This window comes from Symsagittifera roscoffensis, chromosome 2, assembly GCF_963678635.1.
Source record: "Symsagittifera roscoffensis chromosome 2, txSymRosc1.1, whole genome shotgun sequence".
Classification (NCBI taxonomy): domain Eukaryota; kingdom Metazoa; phylum Xenacoelomorpha; order Acoela; family Convolutidae; genus Symsagittifera; species Symsagittifera roscoffensis.
The window spans coordinates 78,463,688-78,478,304 of NC_087063.1; the positions used below are offsets into that span (position 1 = coordinate 78,463,688).

Genomic DNA, 14,617 nt, shown 5'->3' on the forward strand with positions numbered 1-14,617 from the left:
TAGACTTAGCCAGTATAGTGCAACCCAAAACCGTTTAATCGGAAAAAAAACGAATAAAAACAACTAGAAATATTCAAAATCAGACTTGGTAAATTTACAATTTAGAACTTTCAATTTCAGTAAAAGCTGTAGCAATAAAAAAGCTAATCTTTCGAACGAAACCCGATAAAAACCGTACCAGATATTATAAATGGTATTTTTTAACACAGACGCGAAGCTGCGCTTCGCAAATACTAGCGAGAACACGACAAAAACAGCTTTTACACAGTGCAATAAGATTAAGTAGAAATAAGCCTCGAATTATTAAAAATTCGGCTACGTCTCCGATTCGATCTGCGACCGAGAGATTATGAGTCTCACACACTAACCACTCAGCCAAGGACGCCTAATGAATCACAAACACCTGTCGCAAATAAAGCAGAGAACAGATGCTAGGAAATTTCCTACGTTACAGATCGTGATTATAGCCAAAGTGCCACCAAATAAGTGCACACTTTTAGTGAACACTTATTTGCAAGTTAGGTTAGAAAAAAAGGTTCGAACTAATACACTAACGCTCGCAACCTCGCAAGTGTAAAAAACGGACAATGAACCGAAATAAATTAGGTCCAAAACCAACATTTTTTCAATACAGATAAAATTTTTAAAGGCAGTAATTTTTTTCCACAATAAATTTATTTGAGAAAACAAATTACTGCCTAATCTGAACTCCAAAATCTTACTGCTTAAATGATAGTATTTTTTTTTTAATTTTCAAGAAATTGAGCATTTTAGCAGCCTGTGCCCACGCTCTCGCAAATGAAATAAAACATCACAAGTGAATTCAGCGTTTGTTTTTTTTTACTTTACCACTCAATTTTCATCTGTTACAAATCGTAACTTGTTACGAATTGTCACTAGTTACGAATTGACGCCCAACCATTTCAAAAACCAATGCATATCGCGTGGCGGAATAGATTTGAAATAAAGCAAAGTGCAACTATCTAAATACCAGTTGTGCACCATTTTGGGAGCATTTTAGCGATGCTCAAATGAATAGTACTGAAAAAAAAAAGACAATCACTGGCTGAGTAATTTAGATGACGGCCACATAAAAACTAGCTCCAAAAATTCTGATCAGTTTTGTGACAATCAAGGTATTGTTGCTTTGAGAATAGTGCACAACTCACCGAAAGGATTGATTTCAACTTGAGTGGCGTCTACGACTGAAAATAGATGAAACAACTTCTGTATTTGATCAGCTGCTTCTTCTACTTGTTGAGGGGTGTCCAGACCCAACTGGTTAGCAGCCTCCAGGGCCTGTTGAGGAGTAATTCCAAGGGTCACATCCACAGGTATTTTGAAGATGGCGTCTGGGTTTGAGGCTGCCACTTCCTCGATGTCAACTCCCCCTTCTTTGGATCCCACCAGCACTGGTCCTCCGAAGTCTCGGTCCATCACGATTGCAAAGTAGGCCTCCTTCACTATCCTGCAAAACGATAAACAAATAAATAATCATTAAAGAATTATAAAGGTTTACCCTATACGTCTCGTCCAAAAGAGAAATTACATCAATTGCTTTTGTTTCGTAGCCTCCTTGCAGAAACGCTTATGATTTCATAGTTTCGTACTGAGTTTTTGAATTAATACTTCAAAACTTTCCATAAAATGCTTCGCATAATTTAAAGCCAACAAGACAAGAAAACGAAGTTTGACCAGTTCGCCCAGCGGCATTGAGCCAAAAGGTAGACAGGTTTAAGTTGAATACAATGATTAGCAAGAAGTTAAACAGCTTTGACAACAAGTTGGTCAAATTCTAGACCAGTACGGTAACCAGGAAAAAATAACAAAAATTTACAACCATAACCAGACATTTTTTTTACCCCCTGGCGAAGAAACCTAAAATTTAAAACACTTAAAGAAGGAAAACAAATTAAGACGTCTCAAAATCACTATCTTTTCACTACTTCACTTTACGCATTTACAAAATCGCTTCAACCAACAGAGGGCATGTTCGCATTTAAAGTTCGTTCTATTCCCAAGTTGTTTTCATGTTGGTTGTAAAACTACTAGCTTCGATTTTGTATAATTTCCGTATATTTCGGTTTAGTTATGTTCTTTATCCGCTAATAATGTTCAGGATCATGTTACATCGGCCAAGTTGCCTCCTAATGGGTCTTTTGAACGGCGGAAGTAGATGTTGTGCGGGTGTGCGCTTCTGGGGGAAATCCGAGCTGGGTGAAGGAAATTGTATGTATTTTTTTTTAGCTCAACGCGCTTCTGCGTAATTATTGCCGGCAAGTTAATTTACTGCGTGAATTGATTGCTTCGCAAAAACAACTTTCTAGGCAAGCTATTCAAGCGATAAAACTATAAAATTACATTCTGAAAAATCTCTGTAGAATAATTAAATTTAAAGTAAACGCACCGATATGACTCAGCTATCATGACTTTCTTCACTTTCACACCCGTAGACGTTGTCTGATGAGTCACTAAGTGGTTTCCAATCATTTTCTCCGCCAAACTCAACACCTCATTTTTGTCAGTCGTCAACTTAACTCCACCTTTGAACCCGTTTTCCAAAAAAGTTCCTTTGCCCCGACCTCCAGCTAGTATCATTGCTTTGACCACGTACTCATCACAGGGGAAAATTTTACACACTCGCTCGGCTTCTTTAAGTGAGTCGGCAACGTGGAATGGTTGCACGTTCAGTTTGAACTCGCGCATGAGGCTCTTGCTTTGGTACTCCTGAAGATTGAGCTGTCGTTTCGATATGAGGAGGCTGGATAGACACTTATGGCACCGGGGAAGGAGAATGTGGGCGAGGTTGCGACTGGAAATGAGAGCTCCACTCATCGCTGAACCTGAAATTCTAGAATATTCTAGAAAAACCATGAAGACGACCCCCTGATTGTGAATTCATTGCTTCCGGTTAACTCTTGAAATTCTGTATGTAAGGGGAAGAATGAACCAATAAGCAGAATTTAACGCGCTAAAGAAATTCTATGAATTACATGACATGATTGGAAAGACAAGGAACGATTTAGGAATCTTAAGTTTTCAGGTTTTAAGTCATCATTTCCAGCAAATCAAGCAGACAAGTGTTTTCTTTTCATCTTTTGGTCAAAATAACAATTTCGTGGGGCATACGAGAAAAACCTAGGACTGTATCGCCAAGTAAAATTATCTGCAACAACTCTCAAACAAGAAAAATCATTGTTAAAATTTCAATTCCCAGCTTTCAAATATAAATATTTCAAATTAATAAATTCTAATAATTCATAGAGCTATTCACAAAATTCATAAAAATATGTGTTCAATTGTTTCTGTTACTGATCAGCGTCTCAATCAAGTTTTCAATCACAATTCCAAGTCTTCAACTCATTAAAATTGTTTAAAAAAATTCCGGGGCATATGGAGAACCTTCCTTTGATTTAGAGTATCCAGACAAATAAACACAGAATTAACGCAATTTATAATTTAATATGTTCAGAAAATTTAGTTCATATCAATTTTCTTCAAATACTGTAGGTCAACTACGAGAAATTCATGATTTCGCAGCTTGCGTTAAGCGTCTTGAGCATCATATCTCACAATGAGCACTTAAATTAGTTCAAACAAAACTATTTGCACTCACACAATCTCGACTTCGACAAAAACAATTAAGCCCATTAGACCCAAAAAGCAAATGAAATCGGGCGATGTTTGTGAAATGCTTCCAATAGTATTTTTGATTTTTTGACTATCAAAAAAATCCCCTAAACAGGTCAGGTGGAACCTTTAGCTTCACACAGAGGCGTAGCGGCACTTAGCACCACTTGCGATCCCACACAAACAGCATTGCAAACAGAAAATAGGTTTCAAAAACCGAGGCGAAGCTGAGCTTCGCACTACTTGCGATACAAATATGAATGACTATGATTTAAATCAAATGAAAAAAAATTCAAAAAGACCAAAATACCCGGAGCGAAATTGCCTGCATCAATAGGAAATTCACAAAGAGCTTTCGGGATGCTACAAAGAGCTTTCGGGATGCTATAAAGAAAACGAGTTGTCAAAAATGTCTTTCTGCGGAACTAAGCCGACAAAAATAAGCAGATCGACAATTATCTAAATTACCCAAAAATTTTCTATTCGCAAAAAACAGGTCTCGACTGGAATCCAACTCACGGGCTCGTCGTCTCAACCATTAGGATTACAGCAACTTGGAAGAAGCCGAACCTTCAAAAAAAAAGTCGGGTTACCGAACTAAGCTAACAAAAATGAACAGACGGACGACAGCCCGAAAAATCTAGTTTGCAAAAAACAGGTCCCCACCAGATTCCAACCGCAACCCTTTGCGGTCTCAAGCAGTTGTATTACTTCGACGCCAGATGCGACGGATGGTCGATTGAATTTATAATTACCAAGCGGTAACAAAGGCGAAAATACCAGAGCCGAAACCTTTCATGCTGAAATAAAATTGTAAGATAATAAAAAACATCATGTCCCTTTTCCCCTCAGAACACACGCACGCGCACAAAACACTTTTCGATCCCCAAACGACACAAACGGAGGCCAAAAGGTCGATACAAGATAAACCGAAACTTATTGAGCCAATAAGAAGACAAAAAATTATACAAAAAAAAGAAATTTTTACAAATCGAGCTGGTAAAATTACAACCGACGTATAAAACAAATTCCAATTCGGTCGGAATTTTAAAAAACCAAAGCACTTAAAACAATTACAGTGAAAAAAAAAACGATTCTTAGATGTGAAAACTAAGCCAAAAAAGCATAAGCAGACAAATAATAGGCCGAACTTTTTTTTGAACCCAACAAAAAACAGGTCCTAGTCACATTTAAACACAGGATTTAAACCAGGCTAAATGTGCAAGAGACACTAGGAAATTTGAATCAAAGTACCATCAGGAGTCCAAACGAGTCCTGTGAACAAAGTTATTACAAAAAAGTCCAGTACCCGATTGCAATACCCTTGCTTATCGAAAGGTTAATGAAGTACCATTTGAAGAAAACCTGTCAAAAATACAATCGGCAGCGTTTAATGAGTTTTCAAAAAGCCGGCAATACTTGGGTAAGCCGACTTACGACATTGGTGAAAATTGCTTAATACAAAGTCCATATTGTGGCAACTAATCCGACAAAAAATAAGCAAACAAGATTAAGAAACGAAGTTATTAAAATCACCAGCCTCATCACCTTTAATATTTATGTCCTAAAACTTAACGAATCTCTTAATCCAAAGGCAACAATTCAACTTTCAAATTTTTCAGATTTTTCTGGATACTTTAAATCAGTACTCCAATTGATTTCTTCGGTACATTCTCTTCTCCGCTGACGAGGCATTACCCACGCCTTTTTTTGACCTCTATTCGAGCACGCTGGCTTATCTGAAGTTATGTCATCATCGTCAATATTGAGAACATGTCTTAACGTCCAGATCCAGTAATCGCGCATAAACGTATCAAGAAGCTTTTCGTCTTTGAAAATGTCACGTCTTCTACTTTTCTTATCTGTAACTCTAGATAGAATGTTTCCAGAACCAGTGAGCTGACAATCTCCACATGATTCTTGTCTAAATTTCCGACAACTAGAACTCAATCCTTCGCCAAACTCAGTACTTCTGCTATTAACGGTCATTGGATCGACGTCCTCAGTAAGCCGAACCATAAAAAGGGGGTAAATTTGAGATTTATCGAAAATTGCTGCATATCTAGGCCCTTTGCCTTCCGGCGTGTCATAGACATCAACCAAAGAGTCGAAGAATCCTCTTCTATCTGGTTTCATTGGAAGGCGTTTCATAGAAGGAGAACCTAGAGTGCTCTCGCCCATCAAGACTAGACAAATGAAGAAACATCTTTCAATTTGTAACATATCTGCTGATCTGGAAACAGGCGAGAAGGACAGAGCTCCACTCAAATCGGAGCAAAAATAAACACCAGATCCCAAAGAAGCAACTTCCCTGCAGTATTTCGGATCTAAGTTATTCAAAACTATACCTACAGTTTTACCCACCGCTGTTCCATGGAAAAGCAGAACTTCATTTAAGTTATTTTCCCCTAACTTTCTCACCATAAGAGCTCTTTTGTCCTGGTAGTCTTTCCATAAATCGACGTTCTCTACTCTTGTCACGGACACTTTCTCACGTAAATCGGCATACTTGCAAACGTGACGCTCAATGTCAATGAAATTCGGGTCACTTTCACTCAGTAACGTTCCTGGAAAATCAGCCAGCGTCTTGTCGTTTCTCCAGTCTCTCGGTATTTCATTTACATAGGCAGCCTTCATTGGTAATTTAGAAGGCCAAAAGGTAGACGGCCGTCTGACCAATTCATTCGTTGTACCAGTCCTTAAATGACGTCTTTTAAAATTTCTAAAATCCAAAATAAATTCCTCGCCATTGTCATCTGTGTATAGAATTTGGGACTCTGGATCTTTGGCATAAGCCTGTTCTATCTTTTTACTGTCAAACACTTCGCCTTTCGAAGACAGAATTGGAACATGTTTCACACATGGCCAATAAAGCAAACTTTTTCTTAATCTGGTCAAAATTGTAGGAAACAACCCGTAGAAATGGCCGGGGCTTCTTTGCATTTGCTTCAGTTCCGAACTGTCTTCAGTTTGAATCTCGGCGTAGTACCACTTCCAAGATTGATCAGAAATAAATGACTTCCCTTCTCTCATCAATTCTATCGATGGAGTGTTCACATGAACTTCGCCTTTGTTTGTGAATGATACATCAACTTTTTTATCTTGAAATGTTACTAAAACATTCGTTATACTTGGGTCGCAAAATTGTCTCTCTAGATATTCCCCAAATATGGGATCCAGACTTTTCCAAAACGTTCGCTTTCCTGTTATCTTTAAATACCACGAGTAATGAAAAAATTTCTTCTCGGAGATCAATGGACTTATTACACTAGTCTGCTTCACTTGACGACGTCCTCTTTCCCAGAATTTTCCAGCATCATGATTTGCATACTTGGTCATGACTAGTAAAAAAAGCAAACACAAAAAACAGCCTCAACTATCTGAAAAGGAAGAATAATAATTTACAACAACTTTCTAAATTCAACTTAACAACTATGGTCAAACGAAGATTCGAACCATTCTTCTTTAGTTTGTTTCTACATCCGCCCAGTCGTAATTTTTTTCCCAACGGAATTTTTTTTGGCGCCATCATTATGGTACCAGATTTGTATTTGATCATGCAACTATAAAAAAATATTTGAACCATTTTGAAAGAAACACATGGCATTCGACAAAAAAACGCACACCGCAGAAACTACTGGTGAAATATGATGACTTTCCAGTGTTTCAGAAGAGCTCGGCAGTTAAAAATGATTCCGTTGAAATTATTTCTATTTATTATATTCCTATTTCTATTCCATTAATGACGAGGAGCAGCCCATATCCATCCTCCAAAGGGGCAAAATCTCTAGAAAAACTCTGCTTTGAAACTTATTACAGGAAGCATCAAATAAAGTTTATTTTGGTACATTTAGATTATGTTCCGAAAAACGCCTGTCAAGGAAACGAAGGAGAAATCAGCTTTACTTCGGCACTTTTTACAGCCCCGAAATTGAAAATGTAAACTCAAAAAAAAACACTGAAAGAACTTAGAATGATGATACATGAAACTGTTCGATCATGCTCTAGACCAATAAGTGTCTGAACATCAATTTCCTGAGAAAACTGCGAAAAGTCAATGATTTTTTGTTTAATGCTTCGAACTTTTGTGACCATGACGTTAGTTGAACAGGAAAAGGTAATTATGAGACGGATACAATTAATCCGTAACTCTCTCAAATTGATTAACCTCCCAGAAGGGAACAGACGACCGATTTTGCTACGCAAAAGAAATATTGCCAATCCGCAACTCCGACTTGTCGCATTTGACGTCATCGACAATTTGACGCATCCAAAGCTCATTTTACATCACTAAATAAAAGAGTGTTATCAGTCAAACTTTCAAGCGTCATAAATAATTGATATTAACAAATCAAGTTGTAAGTTATTTTAATTCGATCGTAACTTCAATGAAATTATTTAGAAGTTTTCATCTTTAGGCATAACTATACGCATCGTTCCACATTACCTCATATTTAGTCAGCCATTAACTATCGATATATAAAAATAGAAAGCTACCATAATTCTAAATTAAAGTGAACATGAGGGATGCAGTTATATCAATAGAATGATGCAAAAAATTAGTTATATTAAGTTGTTATCCTATGTGATTTAAACTACTTGAGAGCGCAAGAAAAAATCGAACGAAACTGCGATATTAATAATAACAAAACTAGCACAGAAAAATCGACCTCAGTTATAATTGGAAAAATTAGATTACTTTTTAAAAATAAATCCATGTTTTCCTTAGAATTTTTTCGAAAAAAAAAACTATTTAAGTGACTAAATCAGCTAATAAGGCTACAAATATTAAGCTTTTAAACAGTAATAATTGACTATTCACGCAGTGAAAACAACTGAAATATAGGTAGTCTTGTGCCATCGCTGAATTTATTCTCCTCTCCAAACTTAAACCAGAAAATCAAAAAATTCAGACCAGTTTTTCTCGACAAAACCTTTTTGGTTCACCTTAAAATCAGAATCACGACGTACATGCTTTGGATCTGATGCATCACTTAACGACCTACGAGCTTTCTTTGAGGTCGTCACAATTGGCTGAAAAACCCACACTTGGCCTCAGTTCGTTCCCACTACGATCGCGGCCAGAGCAGCAAAATAATACCAACACAGATGCGAAGTGGGGCCTCGCAGCACTTCCCGATAAAATAGGTGCCAGAATTACAGCTGAAATATTATTTCAATTTTCAAAAAATATTACGAAAATAGATAACCCATTTTCTAATCCTTATGATTTAAAAAAAACTCAATTATAAAATCAAACCATGCGAAATAATCACAGAGGCGAAACGGAGCTTCGCAACAATTGCGATATAATGCAAGCACAGCAAAATTTAAGCAAAATAATCATGAAACGCCAGAAACACCATTAAGCAAGTCTTCAATTTTTCAACGAGCGACTACTGAGCCAATAATACATTCATTGAGCCAAAAACAGCCGCTCTAAGCCACTCCTTGAGCCGAAAACAAAATGGCATACGAAATTGCTGACATAAAAAATTTTTGAGCAATTGACCGATCATTTTTTGCCCTTGAAGCAACACAAATCAAAGAAACTAAGGTGACAAAACATGAACCGAGAACAGTTAGGCCGACTGAAACTTTTAAGCAAAACAAAAACAACCAAAAAGAAAATATAAGAGTTCAGGGCTATCAATTTTATAAGTTACAGGAATACATCAAAACATTTGCATCTACCACCAACCACCAAAATTGCTGACATCATATAAGAGATCTACGACATGATATCAGCAGACAAACAAAAGTCCGATTATTCTATTTTTCAGGAATAACTTTTATAATTTTATACATTTCGACGAAAAAAGGTCCGGCCGGGACTCGAGCCCCATGCCTTAGGGTAGAGAGACAACCGCGTTAACCTTAGGCCAAGTGTGAAGCCGATATAAACCAATAAAACACAAACCTAACCCCTTTAACAAAAAAACTATTCAAAATCAAAGATAAATACACAAACTACAGAACAACTTTCAATTACAGTAAACCAATAAAACACAAACCTAACCCCTTTAACAAAAAAACTATTCAAAATCAAAGATAAATTCACAAACTACAGAACAACTTTCAATTACAGTAAAGACAGTTTGAATCAAAACTGAAAAAAAAACAAGTTTGTACAGAAACTGTTTGAAAAGCGTAAAACTTAATCTCAGGTGCATTTGGAAAAAAACGGAAAATCAGCCGACAGAAATTAGAACAAAAACTAAATATTCGAAGAAAAAATCAGCACTTTCTTATTAAATATATTTGAAAAAATTAATTACCACCAAACTCAAACTAGTACTCTTATTTAAAATTCAAATTACTTATTAAAAAGTAAGCATGCCAGCCTACAAACGTGAAAGCAACTGCAGTAACTGGGGAAAAAGTCTAGTTCCCGCTTACAAAACACGTGCTTTCGCAAGTGTAACACAGGCGAGGTTGCACTTCGCATACACAAGCAAACAAATGACCGATAACGCTACTGGGAAAAACTTAATGAGTAAAACTTTGAGTCTACAAAATTTCAGAAGTGACGTACGCCAATTATGACGCATTAGCAGAACCAGTCAATTTAAAAAAAAAAGAAATTTACCAAATAACATGCCTCAATTTATAGAGCGAACGCATTTTAACTAGTTTACGAAAAAGTTCTTAAAAAACATCCGACCCTGCCCAGGTTCGAACTCTCTTATTTTGCTGCTGGTCTCCTTCCCTACCTCTACGCTATAGATCCATGATACCTAGAAGTTTAAAAGCTATTGGTAATATAATTGTCTGTTAATATCCTTAGCATTGGCTGTAATTACTAGCTGGTTATTGTTCCGACTTTCGTAATGTAAGTAACGGAATCTTTGTGCTCGTGCGGATTTTTTTCTTCAGGTAATTTTCGACTTTTTAACTAGCCATTTTTGTCAAGATTTTCTTATATCATTCAAAAAGTATTAATATTCTGAGCTTAAATCTGAAAAGATATTTCACCTGTGATTATTTTTTCGTAAGGTTTTGTGGGTTTAAAGATTGCCATTTTGGCACAATTAACGCGCAAAATATTTCGCTATTTTTATTTTATTTTTTTATACATTTAATTTTCCATGTTATTACTGCTCTATAGACCTTAAAAGACAGTCGGAGTTCATGCTTTGCTTGTGTAAACAACAAAAAATGCGTGAATACCCTACCCTACAAGACGTTTCAACGAACGCGGCGATGAAATCATCATGTGAAACCTGTAACTCTAAACTTTGGTAGAAAATTTGCAGAAGCATACACCCCATAAACAAAATATTATCGAAGACATGCTGCAATAGGAAACAGCCAACAGAGTCAATGAACAGACTTGTTTTTTGAATGAATATGACAATTGATCAAATAGAAAAACAAAACTATCATCATATGAATAATTTTGATACGAATTTGAACAATTATTACCCCTCTAAACAGGTTTCTTCGAAAAAGACGATATAGTTTTTGCAGAACAAAGTGATTAATTCTCTGCGGACCATAGTTTAGCCGAGCTATAAAAAGAAACAAAGGAAAATTTGTACGAGCCTTGAAAATATTTTGTGATCAACCGAGTTTCAATTGTCTTTCAAGTCCTTGTATGATCTAGGAAGAAAAATATTGCAGCAATATTGTCAATTATACTTTACGCTTCTTAGTCTCTCGAAAAAAGTTAAGGAAATGGAAGAATAAATTTTTAAAACAGGATTGGGTTGAAAACAAAACAATCTTCTGCGTATAGAAAACTTGGTTGTATTTACAAAGAAAACTCAGGAACGATATAGTGATATGAGCTTCATTGGGAAAATTTCAAGGTTATTGTTATAAACTAAACCAATTCTGACTTTTAAAGAATGTATCAGATTATTAACACATGCTCTAAAGTGCATAGACATACGTCAGATATCTAAAACTAGCGTTAAATCAATTCCTACATAATTTAGCACAAGTTATAAATTTAAGCATCACTATTTTTTCCGATTTCCACTAACTTTCAAACCAAAAATTGAACCCATTCACAGCGAAAAAATTTCAGGAAATATATCGGCAATAAGATCCCCGCAGAAATCTCATATTTTCGAGTAAATGTAATGCATTCTTTTTCAGTGCGATTAATATTTTGATTTGGCTTGAGAGTTTCATGATCCCTATTTTGAACTACTATTGCAGAAAAAAGGAACAGGTCAGGAACTGAAGCTAAAATTCCGATTGTAATTAATTATGATCTGTACAATTTCATTAATAAATTTTACGACAAAACTATTGTTATATTCCTTTTATCGAACAGAGCATGCAATCAATTAATAAGCGCGATTTGATCCCACTTTGAAATAGTTTCAAACAGTTTGATGCAAACTTTGACATTTTGACAGTAAACAGAAACGCACGTTCTCAGCTTACGCAATATTTAATTTGACGCTTTCACGTGGGAGAAAATCTACTAAGTAAATATAGAGATATCAGGTTATTCGCTCTATTGTGATATGATAGAAAAAAGGTTTATTAGTCTGATAAGAAACTTTTACGCATTAATAAGCGGCTTTACCTGCCGATAACTAGAAATGATAGAGTCGATTGATATGTCGCGCAGCAAAGAATAAACGCGAGGAAAAAATCACAGAAAACTGAAACAGCACAAACAGTTGGTTTGAATTCAAATTCAATTCTCAGTTGATGATTGTTATCAAGGTTGAAGTAATCTACTTTTTAGGAATAGAGGCCCAGGGAAGAGGTAATAATTTGATCATAAGTCATCCAGTCGGTTAAGTCACATACTATCTATAAGGACAAAATAGAAGGAGCAAATATATTTTAGAGTCGATCCGCGCTCTCAAGAGCTGCAGAGGTTATCGTATTCGCTTTCAGGAGGGGCAGATGTTGTCGTATTCACACACTCTTCATCGGACTTCGAAAGCGATTCGGGAAAGATTTCGGAAGAGGATGCGGGTATATGATTACTGTCCTTTTCCTTGTCCTCCTTCTCCTCTTTGCAACCTTTTTCCTTGCTCTTGGACTTCTTAGTCCCATCTTTGCTTTTCCGTTCTTTTTTCAATTTACTACAAAAAAACACAAGTTCACAAAACAAAGACAACAAAGAGGCGAAGCTTCGCAAGCATTAGTGAGAAAAAGGCAAAAAAGCAGCTCTATAAAGTGTAAAAGAGAAATTAGAAATAAGCCTCGATTAGTCATACTTTTGCTAGGTGTCGGATTTTAAACTGCGATTAGTTCCTTATCAGTCACGGACACTTAACAATCGGCGATCTCTAGCCACAAATAAAGCAGAGAACTGATGCTATGAAATTTCCAATAGTACAGATCGTGATTATAGCAAAAGTGCCACCAAATAAGTGAACACATTTATTTGCGAGTTAGGCTAGAAAAAAAGAAGATTCGTACAAATACACTAGCTCGCAGGAAATATCGGAAAATCACAGCCAAATAAATTTCGATTCGAAAACTATTGGATTTCAGTATCCCCATAAAAAATCCACTTTCGAAATTAAAGTCGATCACGTTTTTTTGTGATCTTTATATATTTGCTGTTCGATGGTGGAGATTGCTTGTCTTTGAACAAAAGGATTGAGCTGCACCTAAAAAGAAATCAAAAGTCTAAATGCGAAAAATCAAAATTGAGTGTGAACAAAATTTAAGAAATTTCTTTGAAAAAAATAACAATCGCAAAAATCATCCCACCTGTATAAGAGTCCTCGCTGCGTTCATTGACTCTAACTAAAGAAATGAGGGTAAAAATAAGCGTTGAAACATTAAAGCATATGCTATGTGCCGGAACTACCGACCTATATATCTATAATCGTATTTCCTTGCATCTGCGCAATGTTTGCTTCTCATTAAGCATACACTAGCCAACAAACTTGAGAGCTCGGTTAAAAAAAGACAAGCATTTATTTTTCAACACTAAGCTCGCTAGTATAAAAACAACAAAAATTTTCAAATAATCTATTTGACGTTTCAAACCTCACGAACGTCTCAAAAAAACGAACCTTTTGAAACTAAGCTCAAAGGAGCCATAGCAAAAAAACAATATTCACAGAAAAATAATATATTCGTTAGCTTAACAATCTTAATTTTGACTGAAATCAATTTGGGTTAATTTCCGAACTTGATTAATCGCCCACTAATTCAAAACAAAAACCGCACTTTACTAAACCCATATTGGCAAATTTTGAATCTCTATTAGATTACTTACAAAAATTTCAATTCTTCGTCCATTTTAGGCTGAGGAAATGTGAATCGAAACTTACGATAAAATATGGCCAGAAATTGTACGAAAAACATTTGAAAATATATATATTTAAACCTCTTCGATAAAATTATCATAAGTACCATTCACATTATTGATGTGAGCCTTGAGAGAATAAATAAGCTTGCAGCTCCTTGGCTGGAAAATCACAATCCGAAACCTAATTTAAAGTAATAAATCCGTCAAGAATTTTGCGAAAGACATGACTATGATTTTTATCACCAGCCACCAAAATGAGTTCGGTTAGAAAAAAATGTGGTTTCGTATAATTTAACAAAGCCGACAAATGAAACCGAAAGCGACGAAGTCGAAAATTCAGCACAGAGGCGAAGCTGAGCTTCGCACCAATTGCGATACAAATAAGAATGAATATGAAAATCAAACGGAAAAAAATCAAAAAATCGTTTTTGTCAACAAAAACTGCAAAAAAAAACCAAAATATCCGGAAAAACACTGCCTGCACCAATAGAAACTCTACAACGAACTTTGGGAATGCTATAAAGAATCCGAGTTTTCAAAAAAAAATCCTTTCTGCGGAACTAAACAGACAAAAATAAGCAGACAGATAATAACCTAAATTAGCCAAAATTCTGTATTTGCAAGAAAAACAGGTCGCAACGGGAATCGAACTCCCGGGCTTTGTCGTGTCATACATGAGAATTACAGCAACTTGGAATAAACCTAAGCCATTGGGCAACGGCAACTAAGTCGACAAATATAAACAGACGG

At 35.9% G+C, this 14,617-nt stretch overlaps 1 protein-coding gene across 4 annotated transcripts in view; it reads right to left on the reverse strand.

Moving 5' to 3' along the window:
• Nucleotides 1-14,617, reverse strand: part of LOC134840587 (succinate--CoA ligase [GDP-forming] subunit beta, mitochondrial-like) — a 485,398-nt gene that overhangs the window by 9,918 nt on the left and 460,863 nt on the right. The window contains exons 2-3 of one of the 4 annotated variants that reach the window (XM_063856502.1): nt 2,408-2,843; nt 1,170-1,468 (exon numbers count right to left, since the gene is read on the reverse strand). In XM_063856502.1, the coding sequence (XP_063712572.1) occupies nt 1,170-1,468; nt 2,408-2,835 (727 nt within the window). In that variant the 5' untranslated portion in view covers nt 2,836-2,843. Of the gene's footprint in view, nt 1-1,169; nt 1,469-2,407; nt 2,844-3,067; nt 3,407-5,266; nt 7,011-14,617 lie in introns of those variants that run through there. The other 3 variants (XM_063856501.1, XM_063856499.1, XM_063856500.1) reach the window with 3 other exon arrangements.